Genomic DNA, 23,546 nt, shown 5'->3' with positions numbered 1-23,546 from the left:
GCTGCGGAGCCCTACGTTCTTACAAAGACCGGGACGCTCCTTTGGGGTGTAGGACTCAGAATACCAGCCGCAGCGCGCCCTGCTCCCTAGCCTGCAGGTGGCATTGTCCTCCTTCCGCAGTAGGGAAGCAGGGGCCAAATACCGCAGCACCACTGCCCTTTCCCCCACTGCGAGCATAGGGAAGCCTCCCCCACCCACTTCGCCCAAGGTTCCGGAACCCGCCCCTGATCCCAGGCCCCGCCTATCTCAGGAGGTCGGCGTTCGGCGATTGGTGGCGTGGCAGGGGCGGGTCTCCGGGAGGTGGACTGAGGGGGCCGGACCGGGACAAAAGCCGGGAAGAGGCAAAAGCCCTGCCTCCTCAGACCCGTTCTGTTTCTGCGTTGGCTGTTAAGAAGCCGAAACAGCTGGGGCCCAGCTGGGGTTAAGCCAGTGAGTGGCTGTGGCCTTCCCGGGTCATCGCCAGGGTACATTCCCCTGCAGGTAACAGCAAGCTTTTTCGAGGTCGAGGTCGGGGGTCGGGACGAGGGGTCGGGGGGCGGCCCCTGGCTTTCGCCGGGAGGCTCTGAGTCTGTCAATGGCTGGAGTGGTTTAAAAAAATAAATTTAAAAAAGGAAGCTCAGATCTTTGCGTATGGTGCCGGAAACTTAGGCAGTCCTGGTTGCAAGACAGCTGGTGAGGAATCCAAGTATTGGGTATGGGAAAAGAAAATAGGAAGGAAGAAGGTGCTGGATGCCTGGACGTGCAAAAGGCCAGCTCCTGGGCGTGGGAGCGTGACACTGGGCGGCTGGAGGTGGCATGCAGTGACAATTGGAGGGCCAGGTCTGCAAGAGAAAGGAAAACCGGGCTGGGGGAGGATGCAGGGACGCGTGGAAGACGAACTCTTGGGTTCAGGGGGAAGAAAACGTGCGGCCTCGAACGCTGGAGGACTTGGGCGTGTGCCTCGAACTCGGGCTGGCTGGCTGCGTCCGTTTGGGTTGCTTGAAGAAGGGAGGCGAGGGGCGTTCCCTAGGCCACCTGGTGGTGGGCCGGAGCGCAGTTGTGGGTGGAGACCGCGCCGCCGCCGCCCTCTCCAGGTCATGGCCAGACGACCCCCAGCTCGCTCTCTGCACCCGAGATTTATAGGTCCCGGCACCTTCCGGAGCGGGCGTGAAGACCTGGAAGGAGGAACCGAACCAGCTTCAGTTGCAGCCCTCTTGCACAACGACCACAAGGACGCATGCACGCCGGGAACCTGCTGGTTACGGCGTCCCCTTAGGACATCCAAACTGCAAGGCTAGCTAACCGACAGCGAACCCAGGACGCACCCGTCAGTGTGTGCCGGCAGAGCTATCTCCTTTATCTGGAAGCTGCCTGCGGACCTAAAACTGCCCTTTGCCCCTCTGGGTACACTCAGCACTGTACTTTTAAACCAGATAAACCGGGCTGCTCAGGCCAGTATAAAAAGCAACTAAATTCTCCTGACACGACTATTTTGTAAATTACCTTTCGCTTCCCTTTTGTTTTGTTTTAGGAGATAAACTGCACTCAGCTGAGTGTGCAAGATTGGGAAGAATTGGGGTGATAAGAAGTTGTAAAGGTAAGACAGCACTTTCTCCCCTTCATGTCGGCAGTACTGCGTTTCATCGCTCTTGGAGGTCCTGGAGGTGGTCGGAGGCACTGCAAAGGGCCTGAAGCAGGGATCTTTCCAACAATAAATTGCAACTGCTTCCTTGTTTCTTTCAGTCTAGAGGCTTCTCTGCAAGACAGTGATTTTTTTTTTTTTAACCCAGAAATTAATGTAGTTCATTAACTCAGCCGACAAAACAAAACAGTGGCTTAAAGTTTGGGATCGATGACAATAAAGTCAAACAGGGTGAGCGGCTCTTTTTTTTTTTTTTTTTTTAATGAGAGTTGCAACGTTTATTTCAGGTTCTCTCTTGGTTTTTTTTGTATTTTTTTTTTTCTTTTTTGCCACACAGGCAGTATGTGGAAATTCCTGGGCCAGGGATTGAACCTATGCCGCACAGCAGCAACCAGAGCCACAGCGGTGAGAACGCAGGAGCCTCAACCTGCTAGGCCATCAGAGAACTCCCAGCTCTTTTTTTCTTAAACTGCTCTGTATTAGTCCAGGGTTTATTTTCTAGCATTGCACAAGTATGTCAGGAGATTGGAATCCAGCTGCATTCAGAATAAGTGAACTAGCCTTTTGGCAAAGGCCTTCCTTCTGAAGTCAAGGTTTGGATGGAGACAGAAAATCTGAGGGTCTAGGGTAGAAAGTCAATTCAGTGGAGTCTACAGCCCACTCCATGGGATTCAAATCTGGAAGAAATAAAATAGTGTTCTACATTATAGTAAGTGAGAACTTATAATAAGGTTTCGGGGTTTTTTTTGTTTTTTTTTTTTAGTTGAAAGATGGTAAAAATGTAATGGATAAGTCATTGAAGGAAACCTGCAATGTTTTGATTATGCATTATGAAGTATAGAAAGATTACTGCAGAAAGTGTTTGCTTCAATTGAGAAGGAACTAAGTAAAAAATATCACTCAGGATTAAAATTTCACGCATGATATATGACCTTCTATTAACTGTATTTGCCATGAAAGAAAATTAACCAAGTTATAACTCTTGCATAAAACTGTGTGGGAATATGGCCTTGGAAATGTATCAAAACTAAGATAAGTTGCTGCTTTTTTGTTTTGTTTTGTTTAGCTGTGACAGTGGGATCAGCACAACCAAATCATATACTTTAAGATGCACTTGAAATTATAAACAAGTAACTGATGCATTCACACCAGTTTTGTTCACTTTTCTAAATTCCAGATGGTCTACTAATCATCATGTTTTAAAATTTTCTTTTTTCTGGAGTTCCCGTCGTGGCTCAGTGGTTAACGAATCCGACTAGGAACCATGAGGTTGCAGGTTCAATCTCTGGCCTTGCTCAGTGGGTTAACGATCCGGCGTTGCTGTGAGTTGGGGTGTAGGCTGCAGACGTGGCTCGGCGTAGGCTGGCAGCTACAGCTCCGATTAGACCCCCAGCCTGGGAACCTCCCATATGCCGAGGGTTCGGCTTTAGAAAAGGCAAAAGATAAAAAATAAAATAAATAAATAAGTAAAAATGTTCTTTTTTCTTTCTTTCTTTCTTTTTTTTTTTGTCTTTTTAGAGCTGCACCTGCGGCATATGGAGATTCCCAGACTAGGGGTTGCCTCAGAGCTGGAACTGCTGGCCTATGCCACAGCAACGCCAGATCTGAGCTCTGTCTGCAACCTACACCACAGCTCACGGCAACCCCAGATCCTTAACCCACTGAGCAAGGCCAGGGATCGAACCCGTGCCCTCATGCATACTAGTCAGGTTCGTTATCACTGAGCCACAATGGGAACTCCCATCTGTCATTTTTAAAAAGACTTGGGAGTTCTCTGATAGCCTAGTAGGTTGAGGCTCCTGCGTTCTCACCGCTCTGGCTCTGGTTGCTGCTGTGTGACACAGGTTCAGTCCCTGGCCCAGGAATTCTCACATACTGCCTGTGTGGCAAAAAAGGAAAAAAAAAATACCAAAAAAAAAAGAGAGAGAGAGAGAACCTGAAATAAACATTGCAACTCTCATTTAAAAATAAAATAAAATAAAAAGACAATTATGAGTCGCTAGAACTTGTTGAATCTCCTCAAGGATAGTTGTTTTAACCAAGACAGATGTGTACGTTCCTGGGCCAGGGATTGAACCTGCACCATGGCAGCATCTCAAGCCGTAACAGTGACAACTCTGGATCCTTTATCCACTGAGCCACCAGGGAACTACCCAAAAAAGCCTCTTAGGAAAGAGGAAATAGAGCACACATCCTTCTGCTCATCTTGAGGGCCCAGTAAAATGAGGAGTTGGATATAGTGTTCAAATAAACACGAGAGTGAGGAAATAATCTCATTTTATAAGGTAAACCAACAGTCAAGAAGAATGTTTACATCATTAAGGGTGTGTTACAGGCCCAGGCTCCCCCACACACTGGCCTGGTGGCTTTGGGAAAGCTCCTTTTCTTTTAGCAAGTAAAATGGGGGTGGGTAGAATGGAAAAATAATTTCCATCTTATAGGGTTATTGTGAGTGCTGACTCAGAAACCACATAAGCATGTAACATAATGCTTTACACAGAGAACCTGTTCAATTCTAATGGTTAATGTAATTATTATTAGGCTTTTTCTGCAATCGTGCTATTATGAATTTTGTTCTTTTCTTTCTTTCTTTTTTTTTTTTTTGCTTTTTAGGGCCACACTTGCAGCATAGGGAGGTTCCCAGGCTAGGGGTCAAATCGGAGCTACAGCTGCTGGCCAATGCCACAGCCACAGCAATGCAGGATCTGAGCCTCATTTAGACCCACACCACAGCTCATGGCAACGCCAGATCCTTAACCCACTGAGCAAGACCAGGGATCGAACCCGCAACCCCATGGTTCCTAGTTGGATTTCGTTTCTGCTGCGCCACCCTGGAAACTCCCATGAATTCTTCTTTTAGTAGTCCCCAATTTGTCTTTTGTTTTTACACAGTAATGAAATAAATGATGAGATATGTGTCCTGTCTTTTTTCTTCTTCAAGGTTTATCAAAGCTAAAATGTCTCAAAAAATCCAGGGTGGTTCTGTGGTAGAGATGCAAGGAGATGAAATGACTCGAATCATTTGGGAGTTGATTAAAGAGAAACTCATTTTTCCCTATGTGGAATTGGACCTGCACAGGTAAATGGATCACTCTTTTAAGCAGCAAACTTAGGAAGCACAGTGCTTGTGATTTCAGGGTATAATAGCTTTTTTACATCGACAGAGCTGTGTCTTGTGAATAAAGCTTGTGGTGCAGAAAGCAAACCTGAGAGCAGCAACAAAGTAAGTATTTGCAGGGCACCACGCAAGGGAGCTGGAGACAAGTCTCAGAACAACTCCAATGTGGTCTTTGAGTTGGGGGTGTTTTTGTTATTTTTTTTTTTAATTTTTAAAAATTTCTTTTTATTGAAGTATAGTTGATTTACAATGTTGTGCCAATTTCTGCTGTGAACCAATCATGCATATATATACATTCCCTTTCTTATATTATCTTCCATCATGGTCTGTCCCAAGAGACTGAATATAGGTCCCTGTGCTATACAGTAGGGGGTGTTTTTAAAGGGAACGAATCAAGAAGCTGGGATTAATCATCATCTTGTAAAATTTCTGTAATGTTTTTCCTTTTCCTTTTTTTCTTTTCTTTGGCGGCACATGGAGTTCCTGGGCCAGGGATCAAATCCAAGCCACAGTTGCACCAATGCTGGATCCTTTAACAAACTTGGCCGGGCCAGGGATCAAACCTGTGCCCTGGTGCTGCAGAGATGCCACTGATCCCATTGCCACAGCAGGAACTCCTTTGTGTTATTTTTCAACCATAGTTTGCAGGGGTAAGGATGTCTCTGGTTTACTCTCTGGTCAGTTGGTCCGTGGCTCCAGGACCTGTTAACTCATCTTACCCTGGAGAAATCTGAGCTTGTAGTTAATGATAATGTTGGTAGCAGCAATTTTAGCTATTAACACTATTATCTACAGTAGAAATTTTAGTCATCTGATTCTGGTCAATTAGTGTTCAGTTAACACAGGATTGAGGTCAAAGGGACAAGCAAAGGAATAGAGTTTTGGACGGAGAGATAAATACTTTTTTTTTTTTTTTTTTGCTTTTTAAGGCTGCACCCATGGCCTGTGGAATATGAAAGTTCCCAGGCTAGGGGTCATATTGGAGCTACAGCTGCCGTCCTACACCAGAGCCACAGCAACACGGGATCCGATCCTCATCTGCGACCTACATCACAGCTCACAGAAACGCCAGATCCTTGATCCACTGAGCAAGGCCAGGGCTGAGACTGATGTGGTAAAGTGGTGAACACATTTCATTCATTATACTGGCAACTGTCTAAGTGTGTTTGCCCTGACCCAGAATTATTCCTCAGTCTCTGCCCTGAAGGACCTGTTATTTGCTTGGGTGTAGACATTTCCATCACAAGTCGAGATATCTAAGTAAACAAAAACACAAGAACTGAAAGAGAAATCTAGAAGCCTAATGGTTTAGCAAGTTTTGGAAGCTGAAAAAAATTTTTTTAAACTTTTAAAGCCTTGGAGAGCAAAGTAAACTCTTACATTACTGTTTCATTTTTCTGGCTTTGGACAACCTATTACATACTTTAAATAAAGCTTATAGTCTTTTTCTGTGCTCTCTGGACAACCAGCCTTCTTTCCTGCTCTCAATAACCTGCAATCTGGGTGTGGGTTGTATTAAGCAATAATTCTCTGGGGTATGTAAAACTATTGCTAGACTGCATTACTTATCCAATAAACTGCAGGCTTGTTTCCAAAAGAAAGAGACTTTCTCATGATTTAAGGAATGGTTCATCATAAGACTAACTAGCATTAATAAGCCAGTCTTTAGCTTTTTATTTTTTATTTATTTATTTATTTATTTTTGTCTTTTTCTGGCCACACCAGCGGCATATGGAAGTTCCCAGGCTAGGGGTCCAATCAGAGCAGCAGCTGTCAGTCTATGCCACAGCCACAGCAATGCCAGATCCAAGCCGTGTCTGCAACCGACACCCCAGTTCACAGCAACTCCGGATCCTTAACCCACTGAGCAAAGCCAGGGATCGAACCCACAGCCTTATGGATACTAGTTGTGTTCGTTAACCACTGAGCCCCGCCTGACAGGAACTTCCCAGTCTTTAGCATTTTAGCACTGACTGTCTCATCTGTAATTCCCACCACTTTGGTGCCAAAATACAAAGAATCCTTTAAGCCCTCTGATCCCTTTTTAGAACACAATCTTGCATTTTTATGCTATTGTATGGAAGGAAGTCTGCAGAAAGATCGGTGGTTACATTCTAAAGATGCTGTTACTGCCTCTGGTAAACAGAGGGCAGAGTGCAGTGGTTTCTTTTTACTTTCCTCGTAGGCAGCTTCCCACAATACAGGAAGGAGTGGCCAGCCCAGCAGTCCAGCCTTTCTTAGTGCTTTTTTCAATTGGCAGCAGCCATCTGTGTTGAAGGTACACCGATGCTAAAACTTGGCCAGTTTAGGTGTTATGGAGCCTTCACTTTCCACCAGACAGGCCCTTTGTGCCATCATCTTGCTAAGAAGGGTGCACGGTGATAGAATGGGAGCACCCTCTATCACCTGTCAGTTTGGAAAGGTACACTTACAATTTTTCCCTTCCAGCTATGACTTAGGCATAGAGAATCGCGATGCCACCAATGACCAGGTCACCAAGGATGCTGCAGAAGCTATAAAGAAATACAACGTTGGTGTCAAGTGTGCCACCATCACCCCCGATGAGAAGAGAGTGGAGGAGTTCAAGTTGAAACAAATGTGGAAATCACCAAATGGCACCATCCGAAATATCCTGGGTGGCACTGTCTTTAGGGAAGCTATTATCTGCAAAAATATTCCTCGGCTTGTGAGCGGTTGGGTAAAACCCATCATCATAGGTCGTCATGCTTACGGGGATCAAGTAAGTCATGTTGGCATAACTTGATTTGCCATGGCCTTTGGCTGTCCCGTAGTTCTGATTTATATGTGTTTTATTCTTACCTTTTAGTGTCTACTCTCATTAAGAAAGCTGCAAAATGAGAAATAGATATTTAGATAGAAGTAAATACAGATAAAATTACAAACAGATACCTGTTTCAACACAAATGATTTTTTTCAGGCATGTTTTTTTCTTTATCTTTTTATTGTTTTTTATTAGGTTAAACCACATGATACAGACTTTTTTATAGCTAATTTTCTGTGGTTCAACTAAAACAGTGGTTTTCAACCTTGGCTGTATAGTAGGATTTCTTTGCAGGTTTTTTGGTAATTTGTTTTGCTTTTTTTTTTTTCAACTGCATCCACAACATTCAAAAATTCCAAAGCCAGGGATTGAACCCATGCCATAGCCTCAACACCAGATCCTTAACCCACTAAACCACCAAGGAACTCTTGTTTTGCTTTTTAAAATTAAAAAAAAAAAATTTTTTTTTTCTTTTTTGGCTGTCCCATTGCATATAGAGTTCCTAGGCCAGAGAGCAGATCTGAGTCCTCATTGCAGCCTATGCCACAGCTGTAGCAAAACAGGATCCTTAACCCACTGTGCTAGGCTGGGGATGGAACCTGAATCCTAGAGCTCCAGAGATGCTGCTGATCCCCTTGCACCACAGTGGGAACTCCTTGCTTTTTAAAAAAAAAACAGTGTTTGTTTTAATTCCATTGCCTAAATCCCACCCTGTACCAAGTAAATCTGAATTCCTTGAGGCTCAGACCTTTTGAAGCTCCCCAAGTGATTTACATGTGCAGACAGGATTGAGAAGTACCAAAGATGATATTAAAAGTGATCACTTCTTGCATAAAAGGAAAAGCTCAGTGGTTGAAAGCTGTCTCTTTAAAATATTCCTTTTCCGCTTAGAAGAAAAAGAGATAGTTTCTGTTCTTCTGTACAAGAAGGCTCGTTGCCAAATTAAAATTAAAATTCTGCATTGAAATTGAAGTTTCAGACTTTCTTAGAAAACAGCTTATTTCTTAAAAGAGCCTAAAAACAAGAGTCCTTGACGCAGACACCCAGAGGCTTTGACGTAGCTATCCTTGAACACAGTGTGGCCAGGGCAGACTGCCCTCGTTCAGGGGGCAGGGTCACTGGGTCAGTCCTTGAGGTATAGTTTGCTTTATTCTACCCTGTGGCTCGGACTAGCCCTTCATCCTGGCCAGTCCCTTCACAGGTGCCTCTCAGAGGCGCAGGAGAGGGAATGTAAGTAGGTGTGCTCCAAGCTCCAAGCTCTTAGGAGTTCAGTGGTGTCCTTTTTGTCCTTTTCCTTCTTTATGGTGGTGGCATCAGTCACTTTGAAGAATGGTCATTCCAGGTATTAAAGTCCAGATTGAAAATCACAAATCTCTGGTTGATTCACTGATTGTTTCAATACACACAAACCTCTAGAAAGCATTTAATGGTGCCTGAGTTTCTTCCTTTTGAGAAGTGGAAAGAAATTACCACCCACAGTGAAGGGCTTTGTATGTCAGAAGTGTCCCATAGAGAATATTTAATCTGTGTTGTTACCTGACAGCTCTTTTTACCAGCTCTCCTTAATGTTACTCTACATGAACAAATGAGTTCCTGTTTGGCTTAGTGGGTTAAGAACCCAACATAGTGTCTGGGAGGATGCAGGTTCAATCCCTGGCCTCACTCAGTGGGTTAAGGCTCGATTCTGCTTGTGGCTGTGGCATAGGCCTCAATTGCAGCTCTGATTCAACCCCTAGCCTGGGAACTTTTTAGCAGGTGCAGCACTAAAAAGAAAAAAGGAGAAAAAAAAATAAAACAAATAGGTTTGGTTAGCATCTATCTGCTGGTACTTGACTCCAAAAGTATTCTAACCGAAGCCATTGAAGAAGGTACAAGACAGCAAACATTGACATACGGCTAGGGTGGCCTGGGTCCATTTTTCCATGCCTGTGACAGGTACCTGTCCTCAAAGAGCCCTTTCCTAAGGGTCATCAGCCTGTCGCAGTTGCTTCTAGAATAATTACTTCACATGGCCAAGTCCTGGATGGGCATTAGTAGCAATAATAACCATAAGGGAACTGAGCCCTAAAGGTCCAAGGACCAGATCCCGAGTCTTTTGACTCTAGATGCATTATTTCTGCTACATCACAGGTCTTTCCTTGTATGATTGACATAAGAATGGAATGAGGGTAGTTCCCATCGTGGCGCAGCGGAAACGAATCCGACTAGGAACCATGAGGTCGTCGTCATTCGATCCCTGGCTTTGCTCAGTGGGTTAAGGATGCAGTGTTGCCATGACCTGTGGTATAGGTCACAGATGTGGCTTGGATCTGGCGTTGCTGTGGCTGCGGTGTAGGCTGGCAGCTGTAGCTCCTATTAGACCCCTAGCCTGGGAACCTCCATATGCCGTGGGTGTGGCCCTAAAAAGCTAAAAAAAAAAAAAAAAAAAAAAGAATGGAATGAGGCATTGAGAGATGCACATTAGTTGCTTAGAGTATCTGTCACATAGTGAGGACCAGGCATTGGCGCTCCCATCAGCAGCAGCAGTAGCAGCTAATGTGCTATCATCCCCCACAGGAAGACTTCCTTGACCTCCAGGTTATGGTTATTTCCATTTCTCTTCCTCCATCTTTTTTTTGGGGGGGGGGTCTTTTTGCCTTTTCTAGGGCTGCTCCCAAGGCATATGGAGGTTCCCAGGCTAGGGGTCTAATCAGAGCTGTAGCCGCCGGCCTATGCCAAAGCCACAGCAACGCGGGCTCCAAGCCACGTCTGCAACCTACACCACAGCTTACGGCAACGCCAGATCCTTAACCCACAGAGTGAGGCCAGGGATCAAACCCAAAACCTCAGGGTTCCTAGTCAGATTGAGCCATGACGGGAACTCCATATTCCTCCATCTTCTTTCTGACAGCATTTGTAATCTGTGCTTCCTTTTGATATTTGAAAGCTCTTAATATTCCTTCTTACTTTTGAGTGTCTTAGGTTGTAAGCTTCATGAGGGGAAATACTTGATGTTATTCTCTCTCATCCCCCTCTCTGTGCTCCGAAAATTGCTCCGAATGTGGTAGGCAGCCAATCAATACTGACTTCTAATGTGTCCTACCAGTGACGAGCTTTGGGAACTCACTAGACCTCTTTATCTCCATTTCTAAAGTAGAAGGTTGGGCTACATGGCACTTTTGTCTAGGTGTCTTCTAGCTCTAATTGTTAGGACAGTTTTTTCCTTATATCTTTGTTTTCCCCTCCGCAGTACAGGGCAACCGATTTTGTAGTTCCTGGGCCTGGAAAAGTAGAGATATCCTACACGCCAAGGGACGGATCCCCCAAGATGACATACATGGTACATGACTTCACAGGTATGTTTAAGTCCACCATGGGCTACAGCTTTCGTGTTATTTGTTTGCTTTGGCCACTCCCACAGCATGTGGAAGTTCTCCAGCCAGGGATTGAACCCATGCCACAGCAGTGACCCAAGCTGCTGAAGTGACAGTGCCAGGTCCTTAACCTGATGTACCACAAGGAAGCTCCCATCTTTCATTTTTTTCAAACAGAGCGCTTAGACTTAGACGTTATTACTGTTTTTTTAAAGTTAGTTGCATGACTGCCTAAAAAAAGAACCTGAATTTACATTTCCACAGGACTCAAAATCTAACATTAAAAAAAAAATCATTGGCTTATTGTGGCATTGATAAATACACAAAAGGAATTAGCCACTCAATTGGAAATGCACATAGGTAATTGGAAATGCAAGTAGATAATTATGCATCTCTCTGAAAACATGGAAGGAAGGTTGGCAGGAATCTATTGTGCTTAAATTATGCAAATTAAATGTTAATAGCCCCAAATTGGAGTTCTCCTGTGTCAGTAGGTTAATGATCAGGCTTGTCTCTATGGAGGTGCAGGTTCAATCCCCAGCCCCACACAGTGTAAAGGATCCAGTGTTGCTGCAGCTGTGGTCGTAGGTTGCAGCTCCAGCTCGGATCTGATCCTTGACTCCTGCAACTTTCATATGCTGCAGGTGCTGCTGAAAAAGAAAAATAGTCCCAAATCACCTGTCATATAATCCTGCCCTTTGGCTTCAGTAGGGTTTATATTTGAAAATGGCTTCATGGGGAGTTCCCATTGTGGCACAGTGAAAATGAATCTAATTAGTAACCATGAGGTTGCAGGTTCAATCCCTGGCCTTGTTCAGTGGGTTGAGGATCCGGCATTGGTGTGGCTGTGGTGTAGGCCGGCAGCTGTAGCTCTGATTCGCCTCCTGGTCTGAGAACTTCCATATGCCAAAAGTGCAGCCCTAAAAAGCAAAGAAAAAGAAAAAGAAAATGGTGCATTATATATTTGCTGAATTTTTCTTCTTGTCCTTTGGAGTATTTATTCTGAGAAAGCAGAATGTCTACTTTTTGCCTTTTCCTTCCCCCCATCCTGCTGCTTCTAAGGTCCATTAGGATAAATCCCACCCAACAGTTGAAAGAAGAGAGGACCCTCTTTGCTGTTAAAGTTATTAGGAGCAGTCGCACAAACAAAACCTCAAACTTACCTACTTTTTGTTTTCCTTGCCTCCTCTAAATCATAGCATTTTGTTTTATTTTTTATTTATTTATAAATTATCATACTAAGTGAAATTAGACAGTGAAAGACAAATATCATATGATATTACTTATATGTGGAATCTTAAAAAAGGGCACAAACTTATTTGCAGAAGAGAAATAGACTCCCAGACTTTGAAAAACTCACAATTACCAAAGTGGACAAGTGGGGAGGGGTGGACTAGGGGTTTGGGATTGGCATATGCACACTGAGATATATCGAACGATTGGCTGTCGGGGACCTGCTGTATAGCACAGAGAATTCTACCCAATATTCTGTGATCCTCTATGGGGGAAGAATCTGAAAGAGAATGGATGTGCGTATATGTATAAACGAATCACTTCGTTATACAGCAGAAATTATCACAACCTTGTAAATTGACCATACTTCAATAAAACTTGTTAAAAAAAAAAAGTAAAACGAAAAAAAATTTTTTTTTTTGGCCATGCCCGTAGCATGTGGAAGTTCCCAGGCCAGGGATCGAACAGCAGTGACATCTAATCTCCAACCGCTGGGTCACCAGGGAACTCCTAAATCATGTCATTGATGGACTCTTATTCTCCCAGTTTCACCACCTTTCACATCCTGAGCCCAAGCTAGCCCTGGGCAGTGGCACAGATTTAAGTTCTAGCTTTTAGTAATAACAAAGTTCAAACAGTAAGAGTTGTGAAACCCCAGTGATTACACATAGCCTAATTATTTCTGCCAATGACCGTATAAAGTTTCAGTATCCTCCAGGAAATTACAAGAATTTTCATTCAGTATTTGAAACGCACATTTTTCTCAGTGATGAGGGATTGAGTGCACATTCATGTTTGAAATGTGTACAGTATGAAAAGAGTTTTAAAGTTATTTACCCCTTCTTGAGTGTATTTCTGGTTCCTATCAGTAGGTTTGTTTGTTTTGTGTGTGTGTGTGTGTGTGTGTTTTTTTTCTTTTTAAGGCAACACCCGCAGCATATGGAAGTTCCCAGGCTAGGGGTCAAATCAGCTACAGCTGCCAGCCTACACCACAGCCACGGCAACACGGGATCTGAGCCGCATCTGCGACCTACACCACAGCTCATAGCATCACCAGATCCTTACCCCACTGAGTGAGGCCAGGGATCAAACTGTATCTTCAGGTATCCTAGTCAGGTTTCTTAACTTCTGAGCCACGAAGGGAACTCCTGGTTCATATCAGTAGTTTTTGGTATTTCAGTATCTTCGGGATCCTAATGACTGTATTTTTCTCATTTATGCTGCCCCTTCAAAACAAGTTAGAATGTCCTTACGGAGATCTGACTTTCCTGCAATTATGTGTCCCGGGAACTCATGGCATATTCAAATTGGAAGCCTGGCCAGGACTTTTTGAAGCCTGGATTCTGACATTACAGCTGAGAATTGGGTATTTTGGTGGTGGATGGATTTAGACTGCTTAAAACCATATCCTCTTACCTTCCTCTTTTTCTCTCATTGTTTCTCCCCCACACAGACTGTGGTGGTGTTGCCATGGGGATGTACAATCAAGATAAGTCAATCGAAGATTTTGCACACAGTTCTTTCCAGATGGCTCTGTCCAAGGGTTGGCCTCTGTACCTGAGCACCAAAAATACCATCCTGAAGAAATATGATGGACGTTTTAAAGACATCTTTCAGGAGATCTATGAAAAGTAATTAAATTACAGTGGTTTTTTTCTTTTCTCATAGAAGTCGGCACTTAAGGAATTTGCATCCTTATCTCTTTGATTCTGGGACAAATTGGTTGAATACAATCAATGTCCCATCAAGATAAGGTCAAGACTGAGATTCAACAGGAGTGAAATAAAACCCTTGAGTTGCTTTTCGAAGGGAAGGGTGCCACATTTATTTCTTTCATTGCCAGAGTTTAATGATTGAGTAAAAAAGTACCCTGTTAGTGATAGAAAGTTCTGGTTTTTCAAGTGGATGAGTTTCTGAGTTTGAGCTCTTTTCCGTTCATTCTGAAGCCCATCGTTAACGATTTTAAACTGCTCGAGTGGAGTCTTTTGAACTTAAGTCTACATTGATGACAACTTTGGGTTCAGCAGAACAAGAACACTTGCTAAATGGCATCTCTCCCTTTTAGGTACAAGTGTTCAGGCCAGTATCTTTTCCGAGGCATTTTAATTCCCCTTTCCACTACCTATCTATACCAAACCTACAAGCTGTCTTGTTTTCTGAATGATATTGAACAATATGTCTTTCTCCCCCCATTACCTTCTTAAAGTAAGCTTCTTCTCAAGATTCGGATCAGGGGTGTATTGAAAACCACCAGTAAAAGTATACTTGGGACTGGTTATCGCCTTAATTTGCACATCTCTGCAAAGTAGGTAAAATCGTCCTTACAGATGGGGAAATTGGAGTTTCCCAACTAGAAAATGAGCAGGACTTGAGCCCTTGTCTGTCAGATTCCTGAATTTGTGTTGCTTTTACTGAAAAATGTTGTTTCCTTTGGAAAGGCTGATAAAGTCCCAATAAAACCGATTTTCTCTGCTTGTTATTACTGCGCTCTTTTCTTTCTTGTTTCTTAGGCAGTACAAATCCCAGTTTGAAGCTCAGAAGATCTGGTATGAGCACCGGCTCATCGATGACATGGTGGCCCAAGCTATGAAATCGGAGGGCGGCTTCATCTGGGCCTGTAAAAACTATGATGGCGACGTGCAGTCGGACTCTGTGGCCCAAGGTAGGGAGCTGGAGCCCGTGGAGGTGGGGCTTGGCCTCTGTAGCCCTTTGTGAAAGCATCCAGGCCCATCCTCTCAGCTGGGAGGTTAGGAAACTAAGCTCAACCCCAGTAAGAGACTTCTCTCAAGGACGCACAGGAAGGACTCCTTGGGTTGACTCCTGCCTGCAGCCTTAACACAGTTTATGTCTCAGCCTTTTTTCCCACTTGGAGTTTTGACCGCCTCCAGCAGGCAGCCCCACTACCTGATCTGAAAACCACTTTCTTTCCTTTCTGATGAGAATGTTAAAAAAAAAAGGGGGAGTTCCCGTCGTGGCGCAGTGGTTAACGAATCCGACTAGGAACTGTGCCCTAGTTGCGGGTTCAGTCCCTGCCCTTGCTCAGTGGGTTAATGATCTGGCTTTGCTGTGAGCTGTGGTGTAGGTCGCAGACGCGGCTCAGATCCCCTGTTGCTGTGGCTCTGGCGTAGGCTGGCGGCTACAGCTCCGATTTGACCCCTAACCTGGGAACCTCCATATGCCCAAAGAAATAGCAAAAAGACAAAAAAAAAAAGGGGGGGGGGACTTGAGGTGGGGGCGGGGTTGTCTCATAACCCAGAGACTTCCCGCCAAGAGCCCCTTCTTCACTGACGACAGGTACTAATCATGCCCCTTTGCCAGCCTTGACGGCTGTTTTGATACCACTTAAAACACACGTGTTTACTGCTCAGCTTTAAACACAAGGAATGGGCAGAGAAGCCTGGGACTGTTCATAGAAATTCCAGGAGCCAGAGGCTTCATGCCAGAGGTAAGAAAAGTTCTCTGGAGTTTCTCCTTCGGCACAACAGGATCGGCGGCGTCTTAGGAGCGCTGGGACACAAGTTCAGTCCCTGGCCCGGCCTCGTGGGTTAAGGATCCGGGGTTGCTGTAGCCGCAGCTTGGGTCAAGACTGGCTTGGATCTGTTCCCTGGCCTGGATCTGATCCTTGGTCTAGGAACTCTATAAGCTACAGAGCAGCCAAAAATTGGGGAAAAAAAAAAAAAGCTCTCTCAATTCCCCAATTTCCTCAGCACCACCTTGCCCTTCAGCCTCAGTTACCCGTGGTAACTAGGTACACTGAATCTCTTGAAGAATGTTTGTGTTAACTTTAATTATGTTTGCTTCCCTGCCTTCCTGAAGTACTACTTTTTGTTTCTCTTGTTAATCATCTCCTATCAGTTTGAACATCAGTAGACCAGCCGGTTAAAGATAACTTTTATGTCAGATAAATAAATGAGTTATTCAGCCCTCTTTTACCCTCTGCCAGTTTCTCTAAAGCCTCACAATCGTTGTACTGAATGTAGTCGCAGAAGCAGTTTTGCTTTGTGATGATTCTGCGGTGGGAAAAGAAAGGAAAGGAAAACGGGTCCTCGTGATGACAGTCCTTGGAAAGAGACTCAAATCATTCCATTTGCGTTTCTACAAGTCCTCATGGCAATAAGCAGAGAGTATCTAGAGGGAGCTCAAATGCAGTTGGCAAGTTATGGACATTCAAAGAACGTTCTGAAGTGGACTGTCTAACGGTGCACTGACGAGATACCTAGAACCAGGGCTCTATGTCTAGGCAGAGCCTGGAGATGCATGTGACCTGCAGGTGGCTAAACAGATTAAAAAGCAGCATGCCCTTAAGTTCACTTTTCTCTAGAGGCATGAATTTCTTTGCGCTTGCACCAGACCTTTCATTTGTCCTCAGTTTTGACAGTGGTACCAATGAGTGTCTCCTTAACAAACGTGGATAGATCCACCATGGCTATGGTCCTGAACTGCAGTCCATAAATGTTTGAGCCAGAGTTCCCGCTATGGCGCAGTGGGTTAATAATCCAACTGCAGCAGCTTCGGTCAGGGCAGAGGTGAGGATTTGATCTCCAGCCCTGAGCAGTGGGTTAAAGGATCTGGTGTTGTGCAACTGCTGCATAGGTCGCAGCTGTAGCTTAGATTCAGTCCCTGGCCTGGGAACCTGCATATATATGCTGCACAGGTGCAGCCATAAAAATATCAAATGATATTTGTCTTTTTCTGACATAAATTCACTTAATATGAGAATATCTAGTTGCATCTCATTTTTATTTTGTTCTCTAAGACATGTCAAGGTTTTCTCTCCTCTCTCGGAGACCCATTGCTCTTCATGCAGCTGAACCCGGCATTTCATGTTCTGCCACTTACAGGTTATGGCTCTCTTGGCATGATGACCAGTGTGCTGATTTGTCCAGATGGCAAGACAGTAGAAGCCGAGGCTGCCCATGGGACTGTAACACGTCACTACCGTATGTACCAGAAAGGACAGGAGACGTCCACCAATCCCATTGGTAAGATGGTGTTTGCTGCTCCTTGATTTCCAGCCAGGGAGCAGACGTGTTCCTTTGGCTTCCCAGTGCCTTGTATATAAACTCATCACCAAACAGCTGGTTCGTTCTACTAATAAGAGTTGTTTTAATGTGTTTCTTAAAATATACCACAATATATGCTTTTCCATCTTGTGGAAGAAGATACATTACAGAGAAGAAGGTAGGAAAATCAGCAAGCATTTGCCTTTTCCTCCGTTGCGGTGAAATGTCCAATGTAACTAAGAACCTAAAGCCACTTTGATAGACCCTTCTAATCAGGCTCTAAGAACAGAACTTCCCAAACAGATTTCAGCCTGGAAAGAGGAAGAAACCAGTGCAGATGAGAGATAGAAGAGACTGTGACCTTTTCCAAGTTAGCAAATGCCTTAAGCCCCACATGCTACTGCCGTGAATATGTGCTTTCTTAAGGCTTTGGCAAAATCCAAAACATGTCCTGTATAAAAGCGGAAATTTTGGAGCTCCAGCTGTGGCGCAATATGATCAGCAGTGTTTTGGGAGCACTGGATGCAGGTTCGATCCCTGGCCCAGCACCATGGGTTAAGGATCCAGCATTGCCACAGTTACAGCTTAGACCAGTTACAGAACTGATCCCTGGCCTGGGAACTCCACATTTTGGTGGGGCTGCCAAAAATGGGAGAAAAAAATGGAAATTTAAAAAAAAAAATTCTATTTGGTAAAATATTTCCACTTCTCCTAAAACTTGTGGCCCATGTGGAGAGTATCCAATGAAGTCGTCACCTAAACAACAACAACAAAACCCTTCTATTTGGGGGAACAAACATTTGGGAATATTTCTAACCAATGAGATTAAAGTGTACTTTTTCTCCCTTCTCCCCCCCCCCCCCCTTTTAGCTTCCATTTTTGCCTGGACCAGAGGCCTAGCCCACAGAGCTAAGCTGGATAGCAATAAAGAGCTCAGCATCTTTGCAAATGCTTTGGAAGAAGTCTGTATTGAGACCATTGAGGCTGGCTTCATGACCAAGGACTTGGCTGCTTGTATTAAAGGTTTACCCAAGTAAGTATAAGGTGCCCTAAGCTCTGTGATCAAATTACCATTTATCCTCACCGGGCTCAAAACATGAAGTGCTTTTGGGAATTACATGAATTGTTCTTTGTCATCTGGTTCGGAGCTCAGTAGACATTATCTATAAATTGGCAGATAATAAAATAATAAAATAAGGCTCCGTGGAGCACATGGCAGCTATTGAACTTTGCCTCTGTGGCACGAAAGCATGCAGTGGTGATGCAAAAGCCAGTGGGTGTGGCAGCATTCCAATCAGACCCTGTGTACAGAACCAGGCCACAGCCCGGACTGGGTTCATGGGCCAAGCTACAGTTGGCTCACCCTGATCTAGTTGGTAATCAGTTGGGTGATAGGTTTCTACTTAAAATTAGAGAAAAAGAGGACACTCCCCCCCCCCGGCTATTTTTCCAATCCTTTATTTTCTTTGCTTTACAGGTAGAAGTAAACAGTGCAGGTATGAGATGTTCAGGTGATCGTAGTCCCTTCCTTAAGCATCTAATACCAACAGTCAGGTATTCAAGGGCCCATGTATTCCCAGGACTTTTCTGAGAGCATGGTAGCCCAGTGAATCCCAGCTGGATTAACTGCTGATCAGGAACTCCTTCAAGATCAAAGTTGGCTAGTATGGAGTTCCCTTCGTGGCTCAGTGGTTAACAAACCCGACTAGGATCCATGAGGACTCGGGTTCAATCCCTGGCCTTGCTCAGTGGGTTAAGGATCCAGCATTGCCGTGATCTGTGGTGTAGGCCAGCAGCTGTAGCTCTGATTCGACCCCTAGCCTGGGAATTTCCATATGCCTCGAGTGGGGCCCTAAAAAGCAAAAAACAAAACAAAACAAAAAAAAAACAAAGTTGGCTGCCATGACACTCATTAAGAAACAATGCTAAAATTTAGCACAAATCCCATGTCCCAACCCTGTGGCCTCCAGAGACCTGTGAGGGTCAGTATACCTCAGTAATGGGGATATACCTAATCACTACGTCTTCCTTATCTTAAATTCCCTTAAAGGACACAGGGTTTGAAATGTTCCTCTTACCTTTAAGCCTATTTGAATAGGTACCTATCAGCAGGTTTATGATAGCAGCCCAGCCGTAGCTGCAGCAGTGCCAGATCCTTTCATCCACTGTCCCAGGCCAGGGATCAAACCTGTGTCCTAGTGCTAATCCCATTGTGCCACAGCGGGAACTCCATTGTCTTTTGTTTTTTTTTTTTTTAAGAAAGACAAAAGTGGAAACAAGACCACTAAAATTTTTTTGAGAACATGTGACAGCTTGTGGGGGTATGAGTAAAAGCAAGACTGTAATCTGGGTAGGTTCCATTATTTGGGGGGGGCGGGTAGGGTTTGAGTGTTTTGTTTCGTTTTAGGTTCTGTTATTTTTAAGAATGAGGAATAAAAACTGAAATGATTTCTGTCTCCCAGGCATTAATCTGAACTGAAGCTCTGAGGTAGTCTCACCCTCAAAGCTCAATCTCTTGGGGGTGGGGGACAGGGGTGCCCCAGCCTCCACTGCAGACTGCCCTAGCCTGGGTGGGCCCCTTGAATCTTTTTTTTTTTTTTTTTTGGTGTCTTTTAGGGTAGCACTGGCAGCATATGGAGGTTCCCAGGCTAGGGGTCAAATCGGAGCTGTAGCCACTGGCTTATACCACAGCCACAGCAACTCCAGATCCGAGCTGCATCTGTGACCTACACCACAGCTCACAGAAACATCGGATCCTTAACCCACTGAGCGAGGCCAGGGATTGAACCTGCGTCCTCATGGATGCTAGTTAGATTCGTTTTCACTGAGCCACTATGGGAACTCCAGCCCCTTGAATCTCAAACACATTCGTCAGCCATAAACTTGTAGCTTGTTAGCATTAATCAGTTTTCTAGAAATAGTTTTTGGGGTTTTTTTTTGTTTGTTTTTTGTGGGGTTTTTTGTCTCTTTAGGGCCACACCCGTGGCATATGGAGGTTCCCAGGCTAGGGGTCGTATCGGAGCTGTTGCTGCTGGCCTACACCACAGCAATACCAGATCCAAGTCATGTCTGTGACCTACACCACAGCTCATGGCAACGCTGGATCCTTAACCCACTGAGCGAGTCCAGGGATTGAACTTGCAACCTCATGGTTCCTAGTTGGATTCATTTCCACCGCGCCATGACGGGAACTCCAGTTTTCTGGAAATAAATAAAACGCTACTTTAAGTGACATGTCTAGGACTTTTCCTCTCTCTGCTGCCAGATCAGAAACAAACTTAATTTCCTTCTTTTTCCTCCTTGTAGCGTGCAACGTTCTGACTACTTGAATACATTTGAGTTCATGGACAAACTCGGAGAAAACTTGAAGATAAAACTAGCGCAGGCCAAACTCTAAAGTCATTCCTCGGCTTTGGAGGAGAAGTGTGTTTTTTTGGTAACTAGGCCACTTGGTTTACATTTTTCTTTAAAACACTCAAGGGTAAAGGCAAAATCAATTTTGTAATTTGTTTAGAAGCCAGAGTTTATCTTTCCTATAAGTTTACAGCCTTTTTCTTATCCATACATGTATGCCACCTTTGTGAATGTGGCAGGGGACTTTTTAAAATTTTATTTTATTTTCTACGGGTCGCCTAGGCATTGCTTTTAGTGTCCATATGCACGCCACTCACTGTCACTTTTTCCTCATCTCCTGATGTTAAATGACCAAAACGAAGAGTGCCTGAGCAGGGTAAACTACAGCCACGGTATTATTCGCTAAAATTGTATAAAGTAGAAATTCATTCCCTTGCCCACTTTCCATGGCCTGTGGCACTGGGTGGTTTTGACGTCACAGATGTTTCGTCACGTGAGGTAGAGCCGTCTGTTAAACTTGCATGAGATTTGGAATGCAGGGCCTGGCTATAACGAAAACATGTGAAGACAGTTCTTTTTGTAAGGAGCTCTAGCTGAGTATTTCAAAAATACTAAATATTTTTGAGCAAACTGGAGAATCCAGAATAAATACTACCCGGGGTTTGGCCCCTGTATAGCTCCTCTTCCTGGCCTCATGGACAAAGTATTATGCTCACCTGAACAGTGTATTTTATCCAAGTGCAATAATACAAGCTGCACCTTTTTTTGACTTCTGCTGGCCTGTTCTGTTTCCTTTCTATAAATGTGATTTATCAGAAGTTGATTGTAAACACTATTCTAGTCCTGTTCTTCATCTAGATGATCAATTTTAATTAAAATTAAGCGCTAATCATTGGTTTCCTGAGTTTTTATTTGTTGGGTATATTTTAGTTGCTAGGTCCTAGCCATAGGTGTCTGATGTTTAAATGGCTCTGCCATCAGGGAGTTTACTGTGGGGAAAATGGGTTAATAAACAGACAGTAATGTGTGGATTGGAAGGGAAAGAGGAGGACCAAAGAAAGAATAAAAGGAACATCAGGGGACTGAGTCTACGCATATGCTAAGGAGTTTTAGGTCATTAGCACATAAGTAAATAGAGCACCAACGAAGACTTAAAGGAAGGATGGACGGGATCATAAGTTCTTTCAAAAAATAACACTCTGGGCAGCTTTTACAAAGAATGCCTAGTAGTGGAGGGAAGCAGGGAGTGATGGGCACGATTGAGGAAGGAAGATCAGTTACAAGGATATCGTTCTCCAGGTGGGAGAAGATGAAGATCTCAACTGAGACGGTGGTGCCGAGAATGGGGTGAATTTGGAGAAAGGAAAGTTGAATGGGTGGGTGTTGGGGGGGGGCTCCCAGGAGATGTAGGGGTTGAGGGGAAGAAACAGGTCAAAGAGATGTCCCAGGTTTCTGACTCTACCCCAGGAGAAAGGCTGATCCGCATCCCAGCCTTCTGTATATTTTGGGAAAGGAAATTCAGGCTGAAGAGGAGCGTTGATCAAGCAGACATGATCCATACATCAGTGGCCCTCTTGGCCTGCAGTCCAGCAGTCCCTGTAGCTGAGCTGGGGCTCTTCTGTTAGGCCAGCACGTGTTCAGGTTTGGATGGAAGCAGAAAGCATTCCGTGAAACAAAATGGTGGCATTGGATTGGCTGAGCTTTAAATATATCTATTTTTAAAATTTTTGTTGGAGTACGGTTGATTTAAAATGCTGTGCCAATTTCTGCTGTACAGCGAAGTGACCCAGTCATACATATATATAATTCCCTTATATTATCTTCCATCATGATCTATCCCAGGAGTCTGGGTATAGTTTCCCGTGCCGTATAGCAAGACCTCGTTGTTATCCATTCTAAATGTTATAGTTTGCATCTTCCAACCCCAAACTCCCAGTCCCTCCCCCCTCCCCCATGACAGTGGTTTGGTTGATCTTACATAGTCCCAGCACTCAAACATCCTGGGAATCCAATTTGGGGCATGGCACCAAACCCCACTCTGAACTATTTCTACCAGGATCAGCATTTGGCCAAGAACTAGTTAATGTTCTAAAATAATAAATGAACAGATGCTGACCAATACATCCAGGAGCTAATGATTTATTTTATAATAACTAGAGGATCAGAATTGTTGGCTTGGAAAATGACTGATGCTTAGCATAAGAAGGAAGGCAGCAAGATTTAGGGGCAGAGAAGATGAGGGTTTGAAATTCTCTAAATCACAAGTACCATTTCCTAGGTAGGATTTTTAACTGAAAATATATAAGATTTACTCTTAACCATTAGATTCATAGGTCTGTGTATTCTTGCCTGATACACTGATATAAACAAGTGGTTCCCCATCCTCCCTTTGGATATTTATGTAATAAAAATTTTCCCCCAGTTAAGGGTCTTGTCTCTTCCTGTTAAGAAGGAGATGAGATTTAGAGTTCTCTTGTGGCACAGCAGATTAAGGATCTAGCGTTGCCACTACTGTGGCATGGGTTCAGTCCCTGACCTGGGAACTTCCACATGCCTTGAGCGTGGCAAAAAAAAAAAAAAGAGAGAGAGAGAGATAAGATTACAAACCAGTATAAAAAATATTAAGGAAGACTTTGAATATTTATGTAAACACTGATAAAAATGTACTTTTATCCCCTCTCTAGTTTTGTCTCATAGTCCCTATTTTTAATATTAGGAAGAACGTAGCATGCAAACTGCTGATTCCTCTGGAATCAAGAAATCTAAAGAACTCTAAATTTAGATGGTTTCTCAAACTCAGAGAGAGGAATTTTGCAGACATTGTTGCATTGCTTGTAACTTTTAATTGTCATAATTGCAAATTTACAGAAAAACTATAGGAATAGTAAGAGGAAATCCCGTAATCTTTTACCAACTTTTTACTTTAGTATCATTTGTTCCTTCATTCTCTCTCTCTTCCTTGCACACACACCCTTTACACCTTTTTTTTCCTGGAACACTTCACAGTAAATTGAAGACATTGTGCCCCTGTCCACCCAGATAATCCAGTGTGTGTGTCCTAAGAAAAACAAGGACATTCTCT

General features: G+C 44.0%; 1 protein-coding gene across 1 annotated transcript; it reads left to right on the top strand.

Annotated features, from left to right (window-relative positions):
* Positions 1-324: 324 nt before the first annotated feature.
* Positions 325-21,353, top strand: IDH1 (isocitrate dehydrogenase (NADP(+)) 1). The gene is made up of 10 exons (XM_047773367.1): positions 325-480; positions 1,511-1,576; positions 4,563-4,700; positions 7,188-7,479; positions 10,751-10,856; positions 13,561-13,738; positions 14,618-14,769; positions 16,949-17,089; positions 17,981-18,143; positions 20,417-21,353. The coding sequence occupies exons 3-10, from the start codon at positions 4,579-4,581 to the stop codon at positions 20,505-20,507; spliced, it is 1,245 nt and encodes a 414-aa protein (XP_047629323.1). The 5' UTR covers positions 325-480; positions 1,511-1,576; positions 4,563-4,578; the 3' UTR covers positions 20,508-21,353.
* The last annotated feature ends 2,193 nt before the right edge of the window (positions 21,354-23,546 follow it).

This window comes from Phacochoerus africanus, chromosome 3 (assembly GCF_016906955.1).
Source record: "Phacochoerus africanus isolate WHEZ1 chromosome 3, ROS_Pafr_v1, whole genome shotgun sequence".
Classification (NCBI taxonomy): domain Eukaryota; kingdom Metazoa; phylum Chordata; class Mammalia; order Artiodactyla; family Suidae; genus Phacochoerus; species Phacochoerus africanus.
The sequence above is the reverse complement of the archived record's forward strand: the minus strand, read 5'-3'. Positions and strand labels throughout refer to the sequence as shown.